Raw genomic sequence first — 23,984 nt, forward strand, 5'->3', positions numbered from 1 at the left:
ACCAGTATTAATATATTTATGAAATTCACTCTCTGGAAAATATGGCAAGGTCACTCTAGTTCTTAAGCAGTGCACTTGTCTCTCAGTCGGTCTGAACTTGTTTAAATTGAACTTTGTTTTATAAGCCTAAGGACTTATTCAAGTGTCTCGAAGTGATATTTTTATCGAATCAATTTTTGTTATGCCTCTCCATCATTTGTCAAGCAAGCCCCACGTGGGATTACTGTAAACCTGGGTCAGAGATTACACAAGCTTTTTAAGATTTTCAAGGAAGAGATTTGTCAACCTGCTTGAAATAAAATTAAACTTTGATATGTGGAATAATGAATAGTAGATGAGGAAGCCCAGTAAATATTGGGAGTGGGAGTGAGTTTTCTACTTGATTAGAAGGAATATATGAATTTTATGATATATGTTGGTATCTTCTATTTCATTTGGTTTAGTGAAGCAATCGTACAGTTTCAAGATCAAAGTTTGAGACTCAAATGTCAGGGGCATGATATTGGATTCATAGAATTCTTATCAAATATCCATATACACATCTGCGAAGAAAGGAATTTTACCCTTGCATAAGACTTTTTGGTTTGGGGCTGAAAGGATTGCGCAATTGCTGCGACATGTAACAACTCTCAGCAGAATTTTGTGGTTTGTGTAAATACTACTTCGCAATGTATGTTTCAGTTTCTTGTAGCGTTTTTATGAATATCACAAAAACATGTGTAGGTAAGAAGGTTTCTGCTCTGGATAAAATAAATTATTGATGTGTCATATTAATAGGATGCAAGAAATTGTACGAATGACTTGAAATATATAATCTTAAACAAAAAAGTACTATAATCTTATTTCCTTTGTTTTGTATCTTTCAGGTTAATGGTCAAGACCTGTCCAAAGCCACTCACGAGGAAGCGGTGGAAGCCTTCAAGAATGCCCAGGAACCCATCATTGTCCAGGTCATGAGACGGTCAGCCTGCACGGCCAAGAACGGGAGCACCACGCCCAACGGTCAAGGGAGTGTGCCCAGTCCCTTGGAGAGGACAGTGTGCAGCGTAGGGACACAGACAGAGCTTCAGAACGAAGATCTGCTGTGGAAGGTGCTACAGAGATGCTCGCTACCGCCCAGTGAGAATCACTGTGATGGGACGTTAGATGGGTAAGCTCATATCAACTCAGAGCCAGAAGGGCTTAAAGCCCATCTGTACTAATATGCAGGAGGGATTAGACCACCCTGCAAGGTCACATGACAGGTGGTTATCTTATCAAATCAGCTCTCAATTAACATAAGAAAAAGAGGATCATGGGGGACCAGTGGTCACTGATTAGGCATTGTTTGCTATATAAAGGTCGCAACTAGCTACAATTAGTGCAGTCCCGCTTTAACTCTGTGTTGAAGGATGTGAGTTAACTCCCTTCTGCGACCATAACAGAGGATACAATCTCATAGCGTCGATATACTATGGATAATGGGGGATCCTGGCAATGTACAGTGCTGTGGATAATGGGGATGGCTGACCCGTATATCAAGGGCCATCCGATGATGAATGAGATACGACATATGGCCACTCGGACCCAGTAGTCTGTTGCTGATTTGACTGTGGAACAAATTGATATCACTGAACAGAATAATGGCTTGGAACATCTGGCTACTTATGTTTGCTATGCTGTTTGAGTCTATAGTGAGAAAGATGGGGACAAGATTTTAACCATTCATTTTCAATTCAAAGATGTTGTACTTCAACATAGAAACGGTATATTGTCAACAGAAGAACGTATTCCGTTATATACCCGAATGTAATTGGTATACATTTAATGGTTTTCATGATTTACGAATTCATGTCAGTTGGGAAAAGCAGGTTGGGAAAACATCATGATTTGTGGTAGTTTGTAATTATATATTTTAAATAACATAATCATTTAAAGAGGTAATTTTACAACTTTCAGATTAATTTATAATGTTTATGTACCAGTAGGTACATATTTTGTAATGCTTTTGATATAAGAAAAAATACATTACTTGCAATGAAAGACAACCTACCTTCACTTAACTGTTCTACAACTACAAATTTCAATGGGCGGTGGAAAGTTATCTTTCCAAACGAGGGATTAGCATACTACATCATTGCTGTGTTTTACAAGCATAAGAAGCCTAGCTTATTATTTTCCTGCCCTCTCCTCCCTAACCAGCAATCTACCCTATCGCACTTCGTAATCGTAGATGTTGATATGGTGGCGCTAATCCGTAGGGTGCAACCTTGTCCCTCTTTCCCTCCCTCACTGACTCGGCGGCGTCGAATTAAAAGATGGTGAAGTTGTCCCGGGGCTAGTCGACATCTGAACCTGGCTTGTTTTCATTGCCAATCTCTGTGATTAGCTCCAGAAGGGTGTCATATAGACTGTCTCCATTACATACTAGTTGCTTGGGTTCCATCTTGGGCCATCTTTAACTCCTTTACTACCTAGGGAGCAGGCAGATCCTGTCGAAATGTTTGCCAATTCATTCAAAGAAATGGACTTGTGATCTCGACTAAATATCGGCTCTTTCATTTAAAGAAATGGATTTGTGTGTCGTGTTGAAAACAAAAATGAAGCAAATGCAACAAAAGTGCTCTGTTAATGACATTTTGTATAATCCTCCCAAGATTCTGAAAGAAGTTTATTGCAAGCTAGCCTATGTAAAAATAACATACTGATACATTTTCTGTTTAGTTGATAACATCATTCTCCACAATTGTGCATATATGTTTGTAGAACAGTTTTACAGTCACTCTCAAGAAAGGGCCATGAAAAAAACGTAGGGCGTACATACTATTGTACAGCATCAGTATTTACGTGTCAGAGACTTCTATTACCAGCTATTTTATTTCTCCCTCTGAGCTCTCTTTGACTCCTGGTAATGTTCTAGTTTTGAATCATCCTTGCTTTTCCTTTCTATTCTTTGAACGCTCGCCCTGGATGTGGGTTGAAAGATTATCTTGGCATCATCATTCATCTTTTGCTGTGCCCACGAGCCTGGGTAGAGGATGGATTTCCTGTTCAAAGGCTCCTATGATGTGGGATTATGAAATGAAATACACTGTCTTTTATCTCCATGGTTTGATCCTGACTGATGTCTATTTTTGCACCTCTTTGACTGGATGCCAAGTTGTTATTGAATTGGGGGGAAAGTCTTATCTATGTTTCTAGTGTGTTCGCAATGTCTCTCTTGGGCACACTCTCCCCATTCCGTCTCCAATGTACATTTCTTTGCTCCTCTCGTGATGTTCAGCTTGTATTTTCTTCTGCCATTTCCACTAGTAAAGTCTGTTCCACTGTCTTTTTAGCCCCTCGCAGTATTTGTAGCCCTTGAAGTTTTCCTGAAAAGCACTTTGTATTTTACACATTTCATCCTCTAGAGCATCAACCATGTCTTATTCTTTATATAAAGCCCCACACACTTGCTTTTCTGTTTGTATGTTCATAGGTCTGCCTCTCCTTTTTGCTTACATTCTTCATCGATTTTCTAATGTCACATCTCTACTTCCTTACTTCTAGATTTTAAAGGGATCGTTTAACAATGTTAAATCGGAGATGCACGGCCCTACGTGTTATCAGTGTTTGTGATATGATGTATTATTAAAGCCCTAAAAATATTGCGCTCCAAAGTGATCAAGAAGTGCCTCTAAAAAGTAAAAATCTTTGAGTGACCGGTTTTACCATACCTACTCGTTTTCTCCAATAGACTGCAGTGTTATGAAAACCGTTAGGAAAACGCAAAATTTGATTTCGATTTCCAATCTTAAATATCTTGATCATCAGACAGGCGATCAGCTTGTGAAAGTCGTGGGGTTCCTGACTGACCTAAAGGTTTATAAATATCATTGCAGCATGAGCTAAATCTAGGATTTTGTTTCAGAATCTGAGACAAAGTTACCCAATCCCTTAAAAGCTTCATGGTTTATCCTGCTCTCTTTGACCAATGTGGACAGTCCCATTCCATCTTTGATTCTCCTCACGCTGTACTATACATTCTTCCTCCTCTCCACACCCCCATCTTAAGATGGTTCTACCAAGAGGAGGAGGAATTCCCAGATAATGATTACCAGGATGTTTGCCATTCATTGCAATCACACAATCACACGTGATGCACATAACAGAACATGAGAGCCGGTCTCATTAGATGGTGGTAATAGTCACATACTTTGGAAAACACACTGGTGGCATATCCAGATCTATCTATTGATAGAGGGCGTTGTGTATCTTCGACTTGCGGAGCACCGAAAGAAGAGGGACATGCATGGAGCGATTACTTGCTTGAACTAAGGGTGAACTCACCATAGATGGCATCCATAGATGTCTGATTGGTTACATGATAATAGCCTCTATAGTAGAACAGGTACATACATAGTATGACTTCAGGATATTCAATTTGAGGATGGAGTTTGTAAAATATGGAATGGAATTCAGAATGTAATATATGTAATTGCACAATAGTAGACATACTTAATTGGTTTATGTAAAAGTGAGTACCTAGAGGTTAATGTATTGATTCTGTCATCTAATTAACTGCAGTACTATTTCTCAAACCATTTCTCCCATTTGAAAGCTTGCTACATTGCTATCTACCTTAGACAGCAGTTTGGATGATTTATTTTCTAAATTCTTTGTTGAATGCAGATTATGTGACCTGGATGCGGAGGACCCACTCTCAGTCTTGGACTCTGAACTACTCCAGAAGTTAGAGGCCATGGAAGGGAACCTGGACCTACCCATACTTGATGAGGAGGACTGTCTAGATCGGGCTTATGAGATGGAGTATGAGGTATGTTCATTCTCATCAAAGATTCTCTTTATTGTCCTTTCTGATCACATCCTCCTATGTTTATCCTTTCTTGTACATGATGATGTGTACTTGTATGTAAGGGAAATTTGGAAGTCGACAAGCATGAGCCTAGGAAGAAAATACCAAGGCATGGGTGTCTGAGTCACTGTGTTTAGAGTGTGAGTATAGATGTAAAAGTCTCTTAGGAACATACTTTATAAGCTCTCAGTTAGAATCCTAGATTTGCGCTAAATGTTGAGAATGATGGTTTATTGCAATCACTTTGGTGTCTATACAGAGTGGAAAATGAATCTAACTAGTTTACTAATGACCCCATCTTTATTGTGAATTGCTGCCTTATCAGTTGATTCTGAGCATGAGAATTTTTCCAGCCAAGGAATCCAATATTTGTAAGTGATCGTACCATATTTCAATAAATCATGAAATTTTCCCTTTTTATGTATCGGAATTGCCGATTTTTTTTGGATAAATGTTCACGCTCGTTAAATATGTTCTCTAAAGGAGCGCATCACTCTACAAAGTGGCTATAAAGGATGAATGGCTCCCATGATGGAGCTAAAAGGCCCCTTTAAAATGAACCATAATGGGTGCACTCTGTGATCTATTTATGGGATAATGAGACTCATTACCACATCACAGGGCCGCTGGAGTGAAATCCTGGTCCCCCTAGTCTGGCACTCCTGACAGTCTAGACTAAGTGCTGCATCATTTAAACAATCAATAAAACCATTTTGCAATCACTTTCAAATCCCATAGACTAGCTGTTAACACACACCGCTCATCATAAAAATAGATGCCTTGCTGTCTTTTATTGGAACTCCCCTGGTGGTTAAAATACCTTGGGATTCAAGTCGATATCAAGATGGAAAACAGAGAAGAGTTTAAAGATTGCTCATGCTTTTTGTAGATCAATATACATAGTTTTAACAGCCAGGAATGAAATGGATGATGTATGAAAATGTAGAATGTATATGTGACATAGTGTTCTCTTAATGTTTACATCTTCCTTCTGTCTGTCTGTCTGTCTGTCTGACTGTCTCTGTCTTCTCTCTCTCTCTCTCTCTCTCTCTCTCTCTCTCTCTCTCTCTCTCTCTCTCTCTCTCTCTCTCTCTCTCTCTCTCTCGGCCAATCTCTGTGAGTTTTTCTCTTTTCCTTTTGAACTGTATAACTATATCTGTAGTTCCTCTCTTGCTGACTCCCTCCGTCTCTCCACTCTATTCCTCCTTGTTTTAAACTCCTGTGTATCTATCAAGATAAGATACAGAGTAATTCTTAGCTATCCATGTGATTTCCACCTGCCTATGATTCTATCCGAAACATGGGGGAAAGACCTTGCCTTTCTGAACCCCTAACAAAATACCCCCTTGATTTTCCTTATAGCTCTGCCTCTGATCCACGTTTCTATGAAATTGTCCTCCGTTTAATATCTTGGAGTTGTCTTTCATCCTGTGTGGACAGAGGTTAGAGCTGAGATGAAGAGCAAGGGATAAATAACACAAGTATATTGGATTTCTAAGTAAGCAAGAAGGTGTCCATGGTTGAAATCAATGCATCAAGCTACTAGCCTACTCCTTCCCCTTCTCTCTCTCTCTCTCTCTCTCTCTCTCTCTCTCTCTCTCTCTCTCTCCCCCCTCTCATTCCCTCTCCCTCCCTCCCTCCCTCACTCCCTTTCTCTCCCCATCTCTCTTTCTACCTATCTTCTTCTCTCACCTTTTCTGTATCTTTCTTTATCTCTTTGTAGCAAAAGTTTTTCTTTCTGCTGATGTTTCATGTTGAGCACAATAGTCATAATTATTTGCACAATACAAGTGCTCTTGTCTTCTTATTCCAATATTGAAATGGACTTGCATTTTAGTTTGCAGTTTCCATGATATATTAAGTTATGTGAGGTATGCAAAAAAAAATATAATCTATCAACAACAAGAATTGTTTAAATATATATTTGCAATGTCTATTGTTGTTGCTATTTGCAAGCCATTTATCTAAGCAGATAAGGTAATTCATAGTGTCACATGATATGGCCTGGAAAGTATTATTAATCAGGAAAATGATATAAGGTGTCAATTTTTAATCAAATAGGTTTGTAAACTGATTCCTATTATCTGTTCAGTTTTATGCAAACGGGTGTACAGATATCCTCCATCAGCAGAGTTATATCTTAGTCACAGAAGGCAAAAATATCATTCTTCTCTAAATCTAAATTTGAAGCATTACAGACTTCTTTGAATTTAATATTATCATGCCTTCTCATGATAAGACCCTTCTGCTTCTGTTGAAGTAAGATTAATATTTGTATTATACATTAGCGAAAAGAAAGTTAAAATAGATATACCACTGTTTTGCTCTTGTAAAGTGTTTTGTATTGACATTGGATGTGAGAGTCCAGAGGAGAGGGATAGGGGAGAGGAGGAGAGTGATAGGGGAGAGGGGGAGAGGAGGAGAGGGGAGAGAGGGAGAGAGGGAGAGGGAGAGGGGAGAGAAGAAGAGGGATATGGCATGCAGTCATATATTGATCAGATAAGCGGGCAGGTGGATCCCTTAGCTGACCCACAAACCAAAGGATTAAGGTTAAGAAGGATGAAAGCTGCATAAGAACATTGAATCTAGGTAGCCTAAATGAAACAAGTGTAGGTAGCTTGAGACGAGTGTAGGTTTTAATGTCTGAGTGGTTATATGCTAGTGCTTATCGATTGGCTAGATGGGTTAAAAAGAGATTTGCTCAAATAGTTGAATATTTGATCCAAAAAATAAAGGAGTGAATTCTATATTTAGTTTGGAAGAATTCATTATATGACAAGTTTTCTCAGTGGAAATGGCTTTATGGCTTTTACTGTACATTACTATCATTACCATCTTTTTTAAGTGCTCAGTTTCATCACAGATTATTATTATTATTATTGTGCATATATACATTTTTGATTTGCACAAATGCTATTAAAAATATTTGTTGAGGAATGGAGGTATATCAAGAGCTATTTCTTATATCAAAGAAAATAAAACTGCAAGGGATTTTTAATACTCTTCACCGAGATCTTCTAAAAGCTGCCAGATCAGAATTGCTTTACGTTCCCAAGATAATATTTTACCATCTAGAAGTATATATCAATTGTCAGATTTAGAGCAAAAATACATCTTTTGGATTATTAATCCGATCCTAATCCTGGTCTTTTGTGATCCAACTTCACACAGGAGAGCGTAGGTGGTGATTGAAAAGAATAGAAAGCCAGGATTCTTTGGGAGCTAAGGGCATAGAATCCTCTTTCAATCTGGGGATTTGGGGAGGATTTGAAGATTTGTTTGTAGTCTCAATCATCACCTTGGTAACAAACTTGGATACTCATTTCAATTTTGCAACTGTTTGTATTGTTCTGCTTATATTATTTTATTAATGAACTCTTTAAAAAAGCATGAAACAACCAACAATAATGAAATGATGAGGATAAAGCTTATTAGTAGAGGTGTCGTGGTCGAATGGATATGTCACCGGACTGTGGATCACAAGGTCAGCGGTTCAAGTCCCGCCACGGCACTAATGTCCTTTGGCAAGACATTGATATACATTTGCCACTCTCCACCCAGGTGTTAAATGGGTACCCAGTAGGATGCGAAAGTTAATGTGGTTGAATTACCTTGTAAAATGGCGACAGGCTGGAATGCTCCCCAGGGAGTGGAAAATGTATATACATTGTGTTGCAGGAAAGCCTGAATCCGATGACTGGGGTAATAATATGTGCTGCGCCTAGAAACAAAGTATTAGGTGCATTATAAATGTGAGCTATTATTATTATTATTATTAAAGATATTACAAGCAATCCAGTGAGTCTGACACTTTTGCTCCATAATTGCTTTGAACAGAACTTATATATCTCCTGCACGAAATATCATGTTTGCAATGATGCATGGAAATATTTGTACCTAAATTTGTGTTGTGTCAATCTCTAACAATTAGTTGATGGATGAGTTCAGTGCTTATGAGTGAATTGTAATTTCCTGTGGGTTATGAAATTGCATGATTGCTTTCAAAAGGAGAAGGAATTTAGCAGGAAAAGAGTTGATGTTTCATGAGAAACGTCACTAGGCTTTTGATTTGGAAAATTATGAAATGTCAAAGGGAATAGAGTAAACTGGAGAACTGAAATTGCTGGAATTTTAGAGAATAAGAATAAGTGTAAGTTGTAAAGTTATCATAACACACAATTTCCAAACCATTTTCTGAGTGTCCAAAAGGCTTGGAATCATATAAAGTCGCATATTATCTATAGTTATTCATGAATAGAATGGTTGACTATTTTTAAGAGCATATTTGCTAAAAGTAGGTAATAATAATAGCTCACATTTATAATGCGCTTATACTACGTTTCTAGGCGCGGAACATATTATTACCCCGGTCATCGGATTCAGGCTTACCCGCATACAAGGTATGCACATTCTCCACTCCCTGGGGAGCATTCCAGCCAGTCGCCATTTTACAAGCGCCATTGCTAATCAAACCACATTAGCTTTCGCATCCTACCGGGTACCCATTTTAACACCTGGGTGGAGAGTGGCAAATGTAGATCAATGTCTTGCCAAAGGACATTAGTGCCGCGGCGGGACTTGAACCGCGGACCTTGTGAGCCACAGTCCGGTGACATATCCACTCGACCACGACACCTCTACAGGTACAGGTACAGGTATATTGTGGTTTCTACATTCTTATTTATCATTTTCTCTCTCTTTTCTTTGACAGGATATTGTTTTGAAGCGTTCTAATACGGAGGAGAAGCTAGGACTGACGCTGTGTTACGGCTCAGAAGAAGATTCTGGTATCTTTATAAGTGAGGTGAGATTCAAAACAGTGCTGGAAAGTTCCTGCAGTCATTTTAATTAGTTTTTGTGTTCAACATATGTTATGATTTTTTTTTAATCACAGGAAAGATCAGGTTAGAAACAGTCCTAGTTGTTTGGAATATGATGTCTGTGAATGTTCACTCCTTGGAAGTACTCTTTGGCACCATTCTCACAAATCTTTATGACAATAGTATTGATAACAATAAATATTTATATATTTGGGCTTTGTGAGGGGGGAATCAAACCAGCCATATAATTTAGAAAATCAGAATTATAGTGCAATACTAATTCAACTTTAACTGAACCTCATGAAATGATCAAAAAGCTCATAATTATGATCTCTTAGTGAATTTGTTGGAAACTTTTTTTCCAATAAATACCTAAAGTACTTTCATTATCATCCCTGAGGAATTGTAATTCCATTTCCCATACATCTGTTCCACAATGGGAAGCACCCCCTCCCATGCTCTTCAGACTGCAGAGGAAGTAGGACAGCATGGATAAAGTCATTCCAAGCCCTGCTGCTGGCCTCCTATATGTACGGAGGAAGCGAGACCTTGAACTTGTCTCTGACAGGCAGGTAGGCAGGCGCAGCCAGGCCAGCAGTCTGGGCAGTCAGTCGTGTTCAGAGTAGCATGAATATAGGACATCACCATGGCAAAAAGAGAGAGAGAGAGAGAGAGAGCGGAAATGTAGAGAATTAAGACGGGAAGTCCATCTTTCATCGAGTCGCTCAAGCTTGACCAACAATGCTCACATTGAGCAGGAGAGGGATGGAAAGGCTCTAACAATTTGACAAACCTGGTCGCGCCTGTGGTTGTATGTCTCATGTTTGTTAGTTTCTTGCAGGATGTAAGTGTCATTTTGTAAAGGTCATCTTGTTGGATAACAAGCAATCAAGATATGATTGAAAAAGAAGAGAAGAATGTTTCAGGGTTTCTTCTTTAATTTTCTCCAGCATGCAATCAGCAATCGTTGTCACGCAGTCAAAGAAGAAGCTTTATATCTAGCTAAAGGTCATAAAAGTCTCGCTTTGATTCAATGTTCATCATAAAGTTTGTGCCCAAGGATACAGTATGCACTTAAGGTTGCTTTGTTGCTGTTAATATATAGCATCTGCTTTACTATTTTTAATCTTCTAGAAATCAGTTTTCTGAGTGCAGAAACTCCCCGAAACCTGCCACATTATTGATATTTCTTGAGCATCCAAAATGGCAGAATATCCCTTTACACATCGATAACAGCTTTAGAGCCCTCATATATCCTTGTTTGAAAATTGCCATTGTTGTCCATATCCTAATTGAATTCCTGACTAGACAAAACACTTCCAATAAAGGAATAATCTTTTTGATGTATCAAATTATTAATCTTGACCTTTATTGTAGTACAAATACATCTAGGGTCGGTAAAACAGACCATGCTAATCTAAATTCAAGTATTCATGATGGTGGAGCTACCATTGAATAAAGAATATCTGAAATTTGGTGATTAAATTGATGCCTTGGGGAATTTCCAGACGAACATGAGTGCACTTGTAATTGATCAAATTATACTTTAAATAAATACAAATGTTATTTTCAATGGCAATAAATTTCTTTCCACTTAGGTACAACTTATTAGCTGTAGAAAAGTGCAAGACAATTTAGACACTTCTCTATAGAGTAGAAAGCAATTTCCATCATTTTTTGTGACACTCCAGGGTTATTGTAGACTTGCTAAACAAATAAGAGAAAACCTTGATCAAAGTACACCTGACATGCGTACTGCTACATCATTTCATACCTGACTACCTTGTTTAATTAGCATTTTATCTATTTTCTCTCGGAGGTTTTGATGACGGGGTGTCAAAGTCATTACACTATACTGCAATCTACTCCGATGTGAATTCCATGCACATTTCGGCTTCTTTCAGCATTCTCCCCATCATCTTGTCACAATCTCAAGACATTCCCTCCTCCTCTTCTATTTTTTCCTAGATTGGGAGGAAGGAGGGGGGGGGGGGGTGCTGAGCTAGGTTATCTCGTATACATCATGCATTTTGATGCAAGAATGATGGCAGCACTTTTTTCATCAAGGCACTCTTATTGTCTGCTTGCCATATCAAGTATGAGCTACATGACTTATCTTTTCCTCGTGTAACAAATACATATATTCTTAAAAGTGGGTATATGTCTTTGATCTATATATGGCTATGTACTTTGATCTTTGTCATATGGTTGAGGTCTGGTTCGTTGCAAATGCAAAATGTGTTATTACCCTGCTTTCTGTATCAACATTCTTGCTGTATAGTTCATTGCTTGCAACTCCTGAAATATAACAGAAAAAATGAGGATGAGGAGGATATGATAAATCTTTCGGGCAATATTGGCATTTTGTTTTGACTCCACTGGATAGTGACTATTCCCATACAAAAGAAAATTTAAAGTAAGAAGTAAAACTCTCAAGTTTGGTAACAATCTTGGATGGAAAGAAAAGTTCACAAATTAAACATCATGTCAATTTCATCTCCTACATATGTGTACTTCTGCTGGCTCGGTTCTTCCCATTTCAGTTACTGCTTTCCTTGATTCCATATTCCTTGCTTCATCTTATGCTATCTGTCACTTAATCTTTACTATCTCTCCCTTTTTCAATCTTACCATTTCCCCCCTATCCCGCTCTGTTTGCCCCTCTCCTTAGGCCTTCTCTTCTGACTCGATGAGTGTTTATTCAAATCTCCTCTGGTCCTTAATCCCAAAGTGCACTTTTTACTTCTTCTCTATTCCACCCTTGAGGCCTTTAACACATCCAAACCTCGGCTCTTTCTGCATATCTTATGCATCACATCATATGACGTATATAGGCCTACACATATAATACGCTACACAGAAGAGACACCATCTCCCTTGGTTTCCTTTACAATGAATGATTTCTAACTATCTTTTAATCTTAGGGATGGGTCAGTTTCAAGAAAAAGAACATTGACATTGAGATGGAAGCGTGCACCTTTTTGTTTAATAGGTAGAAGAAAGAAAAGGCAAGAAGAATAGAAGCTGGGTCAGGGAGGATGTGAAGACACCTGGTCAGTTCTGAGTCAGATAAAACATCCTCAATGAAAATGGGTTTATGAGAATATATAGTAATTAGGGAATTATTTATCACTGCTTGGTTTGTGGAAGTTGTAGCCTTGTGCATATAGGTGTAACGCTTAAGTGCTATGGGGAAAGCAACTGTGATAGCCTTCCAGAATAATAAAAAAATTGTCATTTATAACCTGGGCTCAAAACAGAGCAAGGTCTTTATCAGTTTTCAAGAACTGTGGCACAAGGTAACTTGTGACAAAGCATTTCCTCATTACTGCATTAAACATTAGATAACAATTATTGGTCATATATTTGACATACGTTTTTGAAGGAGAGTTTTAAAAGAAACATATGAAATATTGCAAGTTTGATATAAATGCTTGAAATTGGAATTTGCATTCTTTTGTTGCTTTCAAATCTTTGAAAAGACCTTATTTGAAAAATTCAACTCCATAACTATATCCCTTTATTTAACATGGAACAGCTATTTGAAATGGAAAAACTACATGTATTTCCAGTTAAATACATCTTGGAAGGGCAATGAACTTCCTGCGTTCTTGAGGTATCACTAACAGCAAATATTAGATTTCCCTACCTAATCATTGAGTAATTGAAGATTCAAGACCTTGAAATTTGGGTCAAGTTCCATCACTAATTCATTTGGTTTTCATTAAAAACTAATCTTGCTCTTCTTGTCGACGAACATATTATTACCTGGAATTGCGTATTCTAAGTGTTCTGGTATCTTTCCATACATTACTTTTAATTTATTATCTTTTTTCCCTCTTTTAGTTTATGTTTATTTCTGTTTTTTCTGTCTCCTTCACTTACATGCTTTTCTATTGTATTTTATTCCTGAGTTTTGTTTTGGTTTGGTTTCTCTTCTCCCACATCTCCCCCCCCCCCCCCTCTCTCTCTCTCTTTCTCTCTCTCTCTCTCTCTCTCTCTCTCTCTCTCTCTCTCTCTCTCTCTCTCTCTCTCTCTATGTCCTTGTTTTATTCATCTCCTCTTGCTCCCCCCTCTATTTTTCTCTCTCGCCCTGATGCTATCATCTTCTCGCTGTGTTCCATTCTAAGATTCCTATTTTGGGTGGACGCAATCCCCGCTGATCAGAGAAGTAAATATTGTATCGAATATTGCAAACAGGTGAAAGTTGTAATACTCATGGCTCTCATCTCCCCGGAATCGTATCGCTTCTGTGTTTACGCAGCCCTAGCCTGCCGATCCCCCGCTCTGATTGACGCTAGGCCCCTACCCAGTGCATCGCCACACGTTTCCTTCCTCGTGTGTATTCCGATTGCTTGATTCCAGTGCAAATATCAAAGATCATGAAGTGATGTAAAAGTTTGAACTAGGCAAGCACTGCCCAAGCAAAGGGTTAATTAGTCTGTCATTCACTGGCGACAGTGGGTAAATATATGGGTCTTGATTAAAGAACAAGACTGGGGTCATGAGGTCAATACAGTGACAACATTTCAGTGAATGTTATCCAGAATGTCGTTTCAGACAGCTTGACAGCTGCATGTATGTAGAAAATAAACCTTATATCTGAATCATCAGTGTATTTGGTGCTATAAATCCTAACATTACCTTTGTCATTTTTGTCAAATGTGTTCTGTTGTATGAAAGTCCATTCTTATAATCATGTAGTGAGTAGCAGTGAAAACAGTAGGCAAGAGCATAGAGATATCCAACTCTGAAAAGCTTCAGGATAGTTTTGAAATTCTGATGAAAGTGATTTGATGGTGAATAGGTTTCATTTTCCAATGGCAAACCCAAAATGACATGCTGTAAACAACAATGTATTTTTAACTGTGGTGGGTAGTCAAAAAGCCAGGAGCTATTGGATGTCTATGCTACAGTCTGTCCACATCAGCAGTAGATAGGTCTGTCTGCTGCAGTATTTATTTATTATTTTCAGAATACCTTTTCAAACTAGTTCAACATGAAGGAGACATGACAATATAGATCATGATATATGTTATGTAACCTGTTCATTCATTCATTCATTTGGAATGATAGAATTCAGTCAACAGAAGGTTAATAGATAGTTTATCCTTATGCCTTTTCCCTGGGTTTGTCTTTTTTTTCTCTCTCCCTCTTACCCACTCTCTCTCTCTCTCTCTTTCTTTCTCTTTCTCTCTCACTCTCATTTTCAGTCTCTTTATCTATCTCTCCCCCTCTCTCTCTCTCTCTCTCTCTCTCTCTCTCTCTCTCCTCCCCTCTATCTTTCTATGTTTGTCTCTCGGGTCTTTCTCTCTCCACTCTCCATCCCCACCCCGCACTATGTATTGCTACCACATTTGTTCATCTCTCCCCACTATCACTCTCTTTCATCCACCTACACTGTTTATTACTAATTTACTATGCTCTTGTTTAGTAGCTGGGTTTAGTAGCTGGAGGTTAAATGGCCAATCTCACCATTCATCAATCTTTAGAATGGGGGTAAAAGCTTTATATCCATGGAGCCTGGATATTTGTAGCGTGCTAATTTCCCCGTTACTAACACATCCTAATTGCGAGAAAATTAAAGAGCGCTGTTGGGATACAGCCAGCACGACACTTTACAGTCAATGGAAGGGTAAAGTGTGTTAGTACGTGCCGTTCCGGAGATCTGAGATAATGAGAAGGAGAAATTTGCACAACAAAACCTCTCAAAATTTACCATAAAAGCATACCCGCAGAGAAAACAAGAACCTTATTAGCAAGGATAATGGGTTTGAAGTCTTTTAGGTATACACCCAAAAAAGAATCTGATTGATTTTCCTGATTATTTTTGTCACTTCAAGTCCAAGGTGCATTAATCTAGAACCTGATAAACCTAAATTTATTGATAAAAATATCTCATGATTTGATGAAAAAGCAAGCATTAATGTTGTCTTTAAACAGCATGTAATTTTTGCGATCTCCTCACTTTAGAAAAAAAATCATTTAGAAAGAGTTAAATGTTAGTATTTAGATCATATTAAGGGAACAGAATATATCATAAATAAGCTGATCTCGGAAGAAAGGGGCTTTCTTAGTGATTTCCCTTTCAATCAAACTTAGACATTTGTATGAAGAGATGAGATCAGCTTTCAACCAGCCTATGATAACATTGTGAAATCCTTAGACTAGTTGGGATAGAAGATGATCATTCGTAGAAAGAGTATTGTGTTCTTCCCCCCCCCCCCCCCCCCCCCCCCCCCCGGTCAAAGAAGAAACGTGACCCAAACAAGGATGCTAAACAATCCTCTTCAAGGGAGCATGTTTGTGGGACTGAGATGAACTCTTGTTTCACAAGTTAGCTTTCCTCAGTGAATTCAAAAATTGATTGTCTTGATGAATGTCTTGGATTGGGGGGAAGTCAATACAACATGGAAACGGTGGCAAAAGTCAAGGGTATTGTTTTTCAGTGGGGCGGTCGATTGTCAGCTCATTTGCATAGATGAGAGACAAAGATTTAGGGAGTTTTGGTGTTCTGTTTCCGTGGGGATACCCTGGCATGTACACTGGCTTGAAATCGTACACACTGTCTTGAAGATTAGCAGGGGTATCAATGATAATGAATGGCAGTGCCTTAGTAGGATACTGATGTTGAATGTATTTGGACTAATCCTCAGATAAGAAAATTTCATCTTTACAATTTGAATTTTGCGTCTTTATTCCTAGTGGTTGCCGGGAGGAGGTTATACACCCTTTTTAGAGTTCCTTTAAATTATTTGATGGGTTCAAAACATCTCCCAGTGAAAATGAATTTCTATAAATTTATCATTGGCATCTTACTTATCTTCTTCAAAGTTCAATTTTTTAACTTGATGGATACAATGTGATTTTGGTGCAACATGTATTTTCCATACTCCACAGATGTGGGCCTGAGAAATGTTGAGCATAGGATTTGACAGGTTAAGCGTAATGAATGAAATCATTTTTTTTCCATTGGTTTATGATTATGAATCCTATAAATATTTACCAGTGCATGACAACCCTAAGAGTATTCATACAACGTTTGAAAAAAACAAGGAGAATCATTGAAACAGATAATGAGTACGAAGTCTACGTTTGGTCCGGTAAATGTCATGTACGCATTCATGCATTTTAATGATTTCACTGAAAGATGGAGGAGAATGAAATTTTTGTCTTTCATGAATTTCAACTATTTACGGCCTTATGCAGCAGGAATGGTTATTGGCATTTTTAGCCCAGATGTGCCGACACAACCAGCTTGTTCCACCAAAAGATGCTAATTTCCGCAGCCATGTGTGTGATTTCATTTGATTCGCTACATTGGAAGTGCAAGCAATTAGGCAAGAGGACAAAAAGGGCACATCAAGCTCAAGGCAAGAATGAAAAGGAAGAGGACCCAATTCAGGTGGGACTTGTCGGGTAAGGTGTTAGCAAGCGCTTGGCAATATGGACATAACGCAATCAGGCGAATTCAGTGGTCACGTGATGTGATTACCATTGAAGGGAAACGGCGAAGTGTTTGAAAAAGAAAAGGCGAGGCGCTGACCCGATTGCTAATCAAATTACTTGCAGCTGACCACTTTACTGGGACAGTCTTTTCTCTTCTTTGACTAGTTAGCGACTAAGGAGTAGTCTTTTTTCCAAGTGCTGTACTTTCTTTTTAATCTTTTCCCTTTTCTTTCTCCTTCCTAACTCCTATCCAAAGTCCCTGTATGAAACCTAGACTACCAGTCTTGTGTGAACATTCTGATCATCACTGGCATGAAAATTCAGATACACTCCTTTTCGTTACATGTACTTTTAATATTGAGTTTAGACAACTTGTTCAAGGCGTTGAGTTTTGGCCATTTGGAAGATCTTGTCACATTTCCTTTTAGACTAATTGCTTTTATGGATTCTCTCGAGAAATTCAAAAAAGATTTGGTGATTTTTTTTTCTTCAGTTGTATCAGCCATTCTCTGCATAGAATTGTGATTATACATTGAATTCACCATAGACCACAGAGATATGCTTGGTGTGTATAGCAACACGTCAACTGTCAGTTTGTTTCAGCTAGTTGATGCATTGCAGTAATGACCCATATTGTGCATTGGAGGCCGATCAATTGCCATGTTACATCAGTGAGGGCTCGATGAGTACTGCAATGTCAATCAAAGAGAAAATATGTCATCTAGCTCATCAGCAACTCGTTCATTTTCCACAAAGAAAGCAGATTTATCCATCCATTTCAAATTGTTTTTCAATCCTGGATATATGTGGTCATAAGTCTAGCTTTGATAGATGAATCTTCCATATGTTTAATCTGAAAGGTGTACCGTTCTAGAATCCTTGATTGCTCAAGTAACCGTCACCCAAACCAAACCCTAATCACCAATTCAACCTTTGCGTGCCAAGTCAGCAGATTGTCATATCTTAATTTCTTCCAATCGTCTGCTATTTCATCTGTTTGTACCTGTCAAATCTGTCTTCCTCTCTCCTTTTCTCTTTGACTGAGGTATGGGAAAAGCATATCGTGTTTTTTTTTCCTTCTTCACTCAAGTGGGGCTCAATTATTTTACTTTTTTTTTGTTCGTTCAATTTTCCCAAATAGCCAAGTGATCGTCTGCAGCAAGGTGTAAGCGACACCGCCAAGCATTTGAAAAGTTTGATCCGGCATTCAGCACTCGATGCGAAATTGGTCCCTGTGCGTGGGTTATGTGGCAGCGCAGCGTGATTTGTTTTCAGCTTTGTAGAGTGGATGGGACGGTCTCGAGAGACTCCCAACCTAAAATGAGTATCGTCTCTCGTGATCAATAACCCTAGCATGCTGCACGCACACGACGACCGACCGGCGTAAATTACGCCAATGTGCCACACTGATTGGCCAAAATAGAGGAAGCATTTTGGGAGGTTTCACATGAACCAACAAATTATTGGTAATTATGAATTTTTGCGGTAAGAATGCCTTCCTGGGCGTCTCATGGTTGGGGGAAATGAGCCCGGTATCATGTGTTCCTCTATGGTTTCACCTATATTAGATAAAAATGGGAAATTTCTAGGATTCTAGAAATTTAGGATGTGACTGAGAGAGCAGTGACATGAATCAATGAAAGAAAGAGGTAGACTGAACATGATGCACCAATCAATTTAGTGGGTAGGTGAGAAATGAAGAAGGTCAAATTGAAAACGTTAATGCCTGAAGTCAGAGAAAATGAAATCTAGAAAAGCATGTTTTTAACAGTAATGTTATACTGTGTTATATGTCCTCATCTGATACCAGGTACTTTTCTTTTCTTTAAAATGTTCTCAAAACTTTTTTTAATTTTGCTCATGCACTGCTTTGATGCCATCATTCTTGAAATAAGAACCCTTCTAGAGACCTCTTTCCAATCAAGGTGCTTGCTTCAAGCTTTTGATTTACAAGCTACTATTCACTAGCAATATATTGACCTATAACTGGATGGTGATTTGTGCTCTTCCTCCTCTCATGTCATCTTAGACCAGAAATCAGCAAAAACTCCTCACGCAGCTGGATATAATCTGGATTGTTGAATAAGATGTTGATTGCGACTTTTTTTTTTTTTTCCTCCTCTTTTTTTTACCCCGCTTCTTTTTTCCCTGATTAACGTGTAAATGTAAGGTATCCATGTTACACAGGTGTACATACTAGGTCAGGATAATAGGGTTGGATCCTGTTTTCTAAAGGTTTGGTTTCTGAGATTTATTTTCCTCTCCTCCCACCCTGTGCTCCCGTTGAGATCTAGGCATGAAAGTTGAAACTGGGCAGGCAGAGGATCAATCGAAAACAACCACTAGCCCAGAGCCAAAAAGACATCTAGGAAATTGCATCTGTGGGGCCTGCGAGGCGAGGCGTATGATGCTCTAGAAGGAGTTTGAAAAAGGGAAGGAGAAGTCGCAAGAAAAGAGTGCTGGAGGGGGAGGGAGGGAGAGAGAGGGAGGGAGACTGGTATTGACTATTGGAATGTCCATAGCATTTTATCACCATGCCTATCGCTCTTTGCAAATCAATTGCAGACATGCAGCAGGGGTCAGAGTGGTAAATTGGCCCGAGGGATATAGAGCACACCTAGGATAGAGGAATGTATAATTACTGATCACAAAAAGAAAAGACTCGGAATTAGGGCACAGAGAAAAAAAATAATCATTTCCTATCAATTCATTCAGGGTTTCATCTGCCATCTCTATCTGTTTCCTGCAGACCAGGTTTAGTAAATCATGGGGCTCCCACTTGGCTGTATCGGATGTTTATAAGAGCTCTCCTAGATGGAGCTGGTTAAAAATTCATTTTAACGATTGCAAGCCCCCAGAAGGAAATGAAGTTCCCCTCATTGAAGAGGGGGAGGAGCAGGGGGAGGGCATTCATTCTGAAGCTCTGCTCAAATTGGCCGTGAGCTACGTATTCCTCGATCCGTCAATAACGTTTCATGTCGATTACAAGTTGTAGGATGGCGGCGCTATCTTGTTTTCTTCTCTGATTCTGTCCCACCGCCTGCCCAAGGGGTTTGACCTTTTCCCAGACGATGCGACATGCCGGCGCGTGTGGAGCGCACACAGACAGCCCTCGGTCGCAGGTGTGAACACATATAGTTACCTAGATATCTAACTAGGCGTTAAAAAAATAAACAAACTACAAGCTTTTTGCGCCTTGAGAAATGATGAAAGTACGTGTGGCATTTTGTTTTCCAATTGGAGTTTTCTGACGATGCTGTTAATATAATAATGTCTATCAAAAGTCCTCTGATTTTGGATTGTATTAACCCTATCTTCTATCTTTTATTTTTTGTCTTAAATTGCAGATTGATCTCAACAGCATAGCATATGATGATGGAAGGTTAAAAGAAGGAGATCAAATTCTACAGGTATGAAGTTGATCCTTAGTTACACTGCTGTAATAAAAACGATGATTAGAAGAAGAAAAAAACTTTTTAAAAGGACGTAAAACAATAGTATTAATATAAAAATTATTATATTTTACAAGAATGGATACAGAGTTATAAGATAAAAGTACAAAATATATATCAAATTGCATAATTGTGATGATTGTTACAAGTAAAACATAATTACATTTAATTTCATTATTTATCTTTTTACAGATTAATGGTGAAGATGTAATAAACAAGGATCAAGCGTTGTCACTTTTCCTTCTTCAGACTCCATGTACTTCACTATTAGTTTGCAGACCACAACTAAGGGTAAGCTTATTATTTTGATATTTTGTTTGTAAAGAGCCTGAAAGATGTTAAAACTAAAAGTAGAGGAGTTATTCCTCCCTTCTGGCTCTCTACAGACAATTCCCTCCCTTTAGAATGTTGTTATTATGATTATTTATGTTCTGTCACAATGTTGGTGATCGAAAGAGTGGTAAATGAACGTATTGCTTGAATATTGTGTCAACTACTTGTTGTTGGGTGTAGTCATATCTGAATGAGTGGCTGAGAGATTGAAACAAAGATACAATGAAGAAGTAATGAAGAGATAATGAATTGGATTAATCATGAGACTGATAGATCAAGTCAAGATTAGCGATGCAGCTGTATGTATGCGGTCAAATATAATCATATCTTTCAGGTATTCTGTGACTTGCCCCTTTTGAAATTGATCCTCCACAAATGCAAGGTCAACCGTCCACATTTCTCTATAAATAGAACCATTCTCTTCTTTGAAAAATAATGATTCTAACCTCGGGCAGAGATCTGTTTTGAAAAAAACTATCAATACCTTTATTGCTGACTTTCTGGCATTGATTTTTGAGTCTGGAATGACCTGATGGGTTTTGAGAAGAGATAATCCTCGCGCGTTCTCCCTTATGACTGGTAAGATATGTCCTTCAGGAAGATCTATAAGCCGGTACCGAAAGTCAATTTTCGTATTTAATTCATTGTACAGAATAAAAGCATTAAAAGCTCTTAGCATATTACCTCGTGCGATATATTCTGTCTGGCAGTGGTTTCAACCCGACAGTTCTAAAGGAATACCATCAAAGTCCATTTTTATGTATTTTTCATATTAAATATCAAGAAACCCATTCCGTGCTCTATATCCTTCTGTCACATGGATAAAATAGAAGAACGATTCTTTAGATTGAAACGAGAGGGTGAAGAAATTGAAGGAGAAGCAGGAGACAGAGAGAGACAGAGAGAGAGGGAGGGAGATGGAAGGAGATGGAAGAGAGAGAAGGAGCAGAGGGATAGAGAGGATGGAAGAAAATAGCTTTTATTTGATTATCCAATTTTAGAAGAAGACGCGAGAACAAAATTGAGTCATTTGTAGATTTTTTGAGAATGGCCTGGTGAAACCTTATCTTGCTAATGTGTAAATGGATTTGCAGGTATCTTGAGAAGAGGGAGCTCTGATGTCTGCTGCGAAACAGGGGCTTGCTTTCTTCCTAGTTTTTATCAGTAACTCTATTTTTCCTCCATTTATTCCACAATTTTTCTCCTATCAGCCTCCCCCAGTGCACTATGTTATCTTTTTCCTCTCATATCTTTCATTCTTCCATTTCTTCCATATCTTCTATTTGTTTTATCTGACCATATTCTTAATGTCCTTCTCTAAATGCTATCCCCTTTTAGATGATATTCAATTTCTTCATGTATCTTATTTTCACCCTTTCATAGTTTCCACTGTTCATTTCTTTCCTACTCTATTTCCCTTACATTCATCAAGACATCAGATGGTTATAACTTTTGCTCTTTAATGATATCTTTCTTGCATTGTTAGCTTTTGAAACATAGCTTGCAGTCTTAAAAGTTTTGCACTTGCTCTCTCTTTATGAATGCTCATCGGATTCAACTCTCCTCTTACCGCATCGATTCTTCACATCTCCAAGATGTCCCTGTATCCCTCTCTTCTTATGGCTAGGAAACCTGAGTCTTTGTCATGTAACAATAATGGATCCGTAATCAAATTTACCTCACAACATGGGCTATCGCAGAGCAATTCATGCTATTTTAGGGCAAAAAATAATCAAATCTAAGCCTCCTCATGCGGAATCAATAGCATTTACAAGTATGTGGGTGTATCATGTATTGGTGTATAAACTGATCAAGCAACATGAAAAACTTCCACTTCATTACACCTGAAATGTGACCTGCCACAATTTGTGATCCTTATTTGATAAAGATGGAAAAAGTTGATGTTATAACTATCTGATGATGCGTACTGCAGTGAGACATGATAGCAGGTATAAAAGAAGAGGGGCAAAGTTCAGGATGTTGTGTAAGAAATAATTTAGCACTATATCCATGTCATAATAAATTATGTAAGAACAGAAGTCGTGGAAGAGACTGTTCAGTGTTCTGTCATTGTGGTAATTGTTCACTTAATAGTAATAGGTATAACCTTACCTAGATGCTTACAGAAGAAAACTTTGTTTAGAAAGGACTCTAGTAAAATAACAACCTCTTCTGATGTTTTAAAATATGAAGTGTAGCAAATACCACTTTATGTAATCAAAACTTTAAATTTTAAGAAATCAAAAGAAACATTGAAACCATGTTTGATAATAAAGATGTTTCATTTATCAACATTCATACCAACATTTAATGTACTTGCTTTCCAACAATATAATTTTGATCATGTTATTAAGGTATAAACCTCAAGCATATACGACAAAGAAACAAAATTTCCATCGAGTTCGTTTAACAAATCCATAGCATTTAGTAAAGGTATAGTGCTACTGGTAGAGTTCACCCATTATTGAGGTGGCACAAAGCATGGCTTTCTACCTACGCAGGTTACAAATAGAAGTACACACAAATGGGCAAGTCATCACCACTGCTGTGAAGCTAATGTAATAAGTGGTAATGGTCACAGCAAGTAGGTCAATTATGACATGTCTTCTGGCAAAATATTTGGTTGTCAGCTTGCTTTTGGTGGAATTTCCAATAACTTGTGGATAGGCGGGATCCCACTCGCTGTATGTTATTAACTCATTGAATGCCCAGCCTGAGATAATTTGAGCTGATAGACTGTTGAGGATTCAAGTTATATCAAAGTCAAGTTTTATGCGCTAACTTTATTCAGATGCAGTTTCTTTATGGGTGAATTCCTGTGATTTTCCTTTGGTAAAGAATTATACAATTCATTAAATTCCTCAATTTTATGCTCTTCATTCTGAAAGATATCTGTATCTTTTGTATAATTGTAGCCCAGGGCCTTTAATTTCTCATTCTGGTCACAGGTTAAATGGTAGGACATAATGGGATGCTGATTTCCAATGTATTATCTTCATTGGAATAGCCAAAGTATGCTTTGCTTATAGTTCTATCATGAGAAATTTTGAAACCGAACTGTTCATAGGAATTTGAACATACACATATCCTAAGGTA

The 23,984-nt window shown here is 38.2% G+C and overlaps 1 protein-coding gene across 1 annotated transcript in view; it reads left to right on the forward strand.

Annotated features, from left to right (window-relative positions):
• The first annotated feature begins 834 nt into the window (after window positions 1-834).
• Window positions 835-23,984, forward strand: part of LOC115919111 (E3 ubiquitin-protein ligase PDZRN3-like) — a 52,337-nt gene continuing 29,187 nt past the window's right edge. The window contains exons 1-5 of the mRNA XM_031000184.1: window positions 835-1,150; window positions 4,651-4,795; window positions 9,546-9,638; window positions 20,451-20,513; window positions 20,748-20,846. Of these exons, the coding sequence (XP_030856044.1) occupies window positions 954-1,150; window positions 4,651-4,795; window positions 9,546-9,638; window positions 20,451-20,513; window positions 20,748-20,846 (597 nt within the window). The 5' untranslated portion in view covers window positions 835-953. The remainder of the gene's footprint in view (window positions 1,151-4,650; window positions 4,796-9,545; window positions 9,639-20,450; window positions 20,514-20,747; window positions 20,847-23,984) is intronic.

The sequence above is a fragment of the Strongylocentrotus purpuratus genome, unplaced genomic scaffold (assembly GCF_000002235.5).
Source record: "Strongylocentrotus purpuratus isolate Spur 01 unplaced genomic scaffold, Spur_5.0 spur5_scaffold_6, whole genome shotgun sequence".
Taxonomy (NCBI): Eukaryota; Metazoa; Echinodermata; class Echinoidea; order Camarodonta; family Strongylocentrotidae; genus Strongylocentrotus; species Strongylocentrotus purpuratus.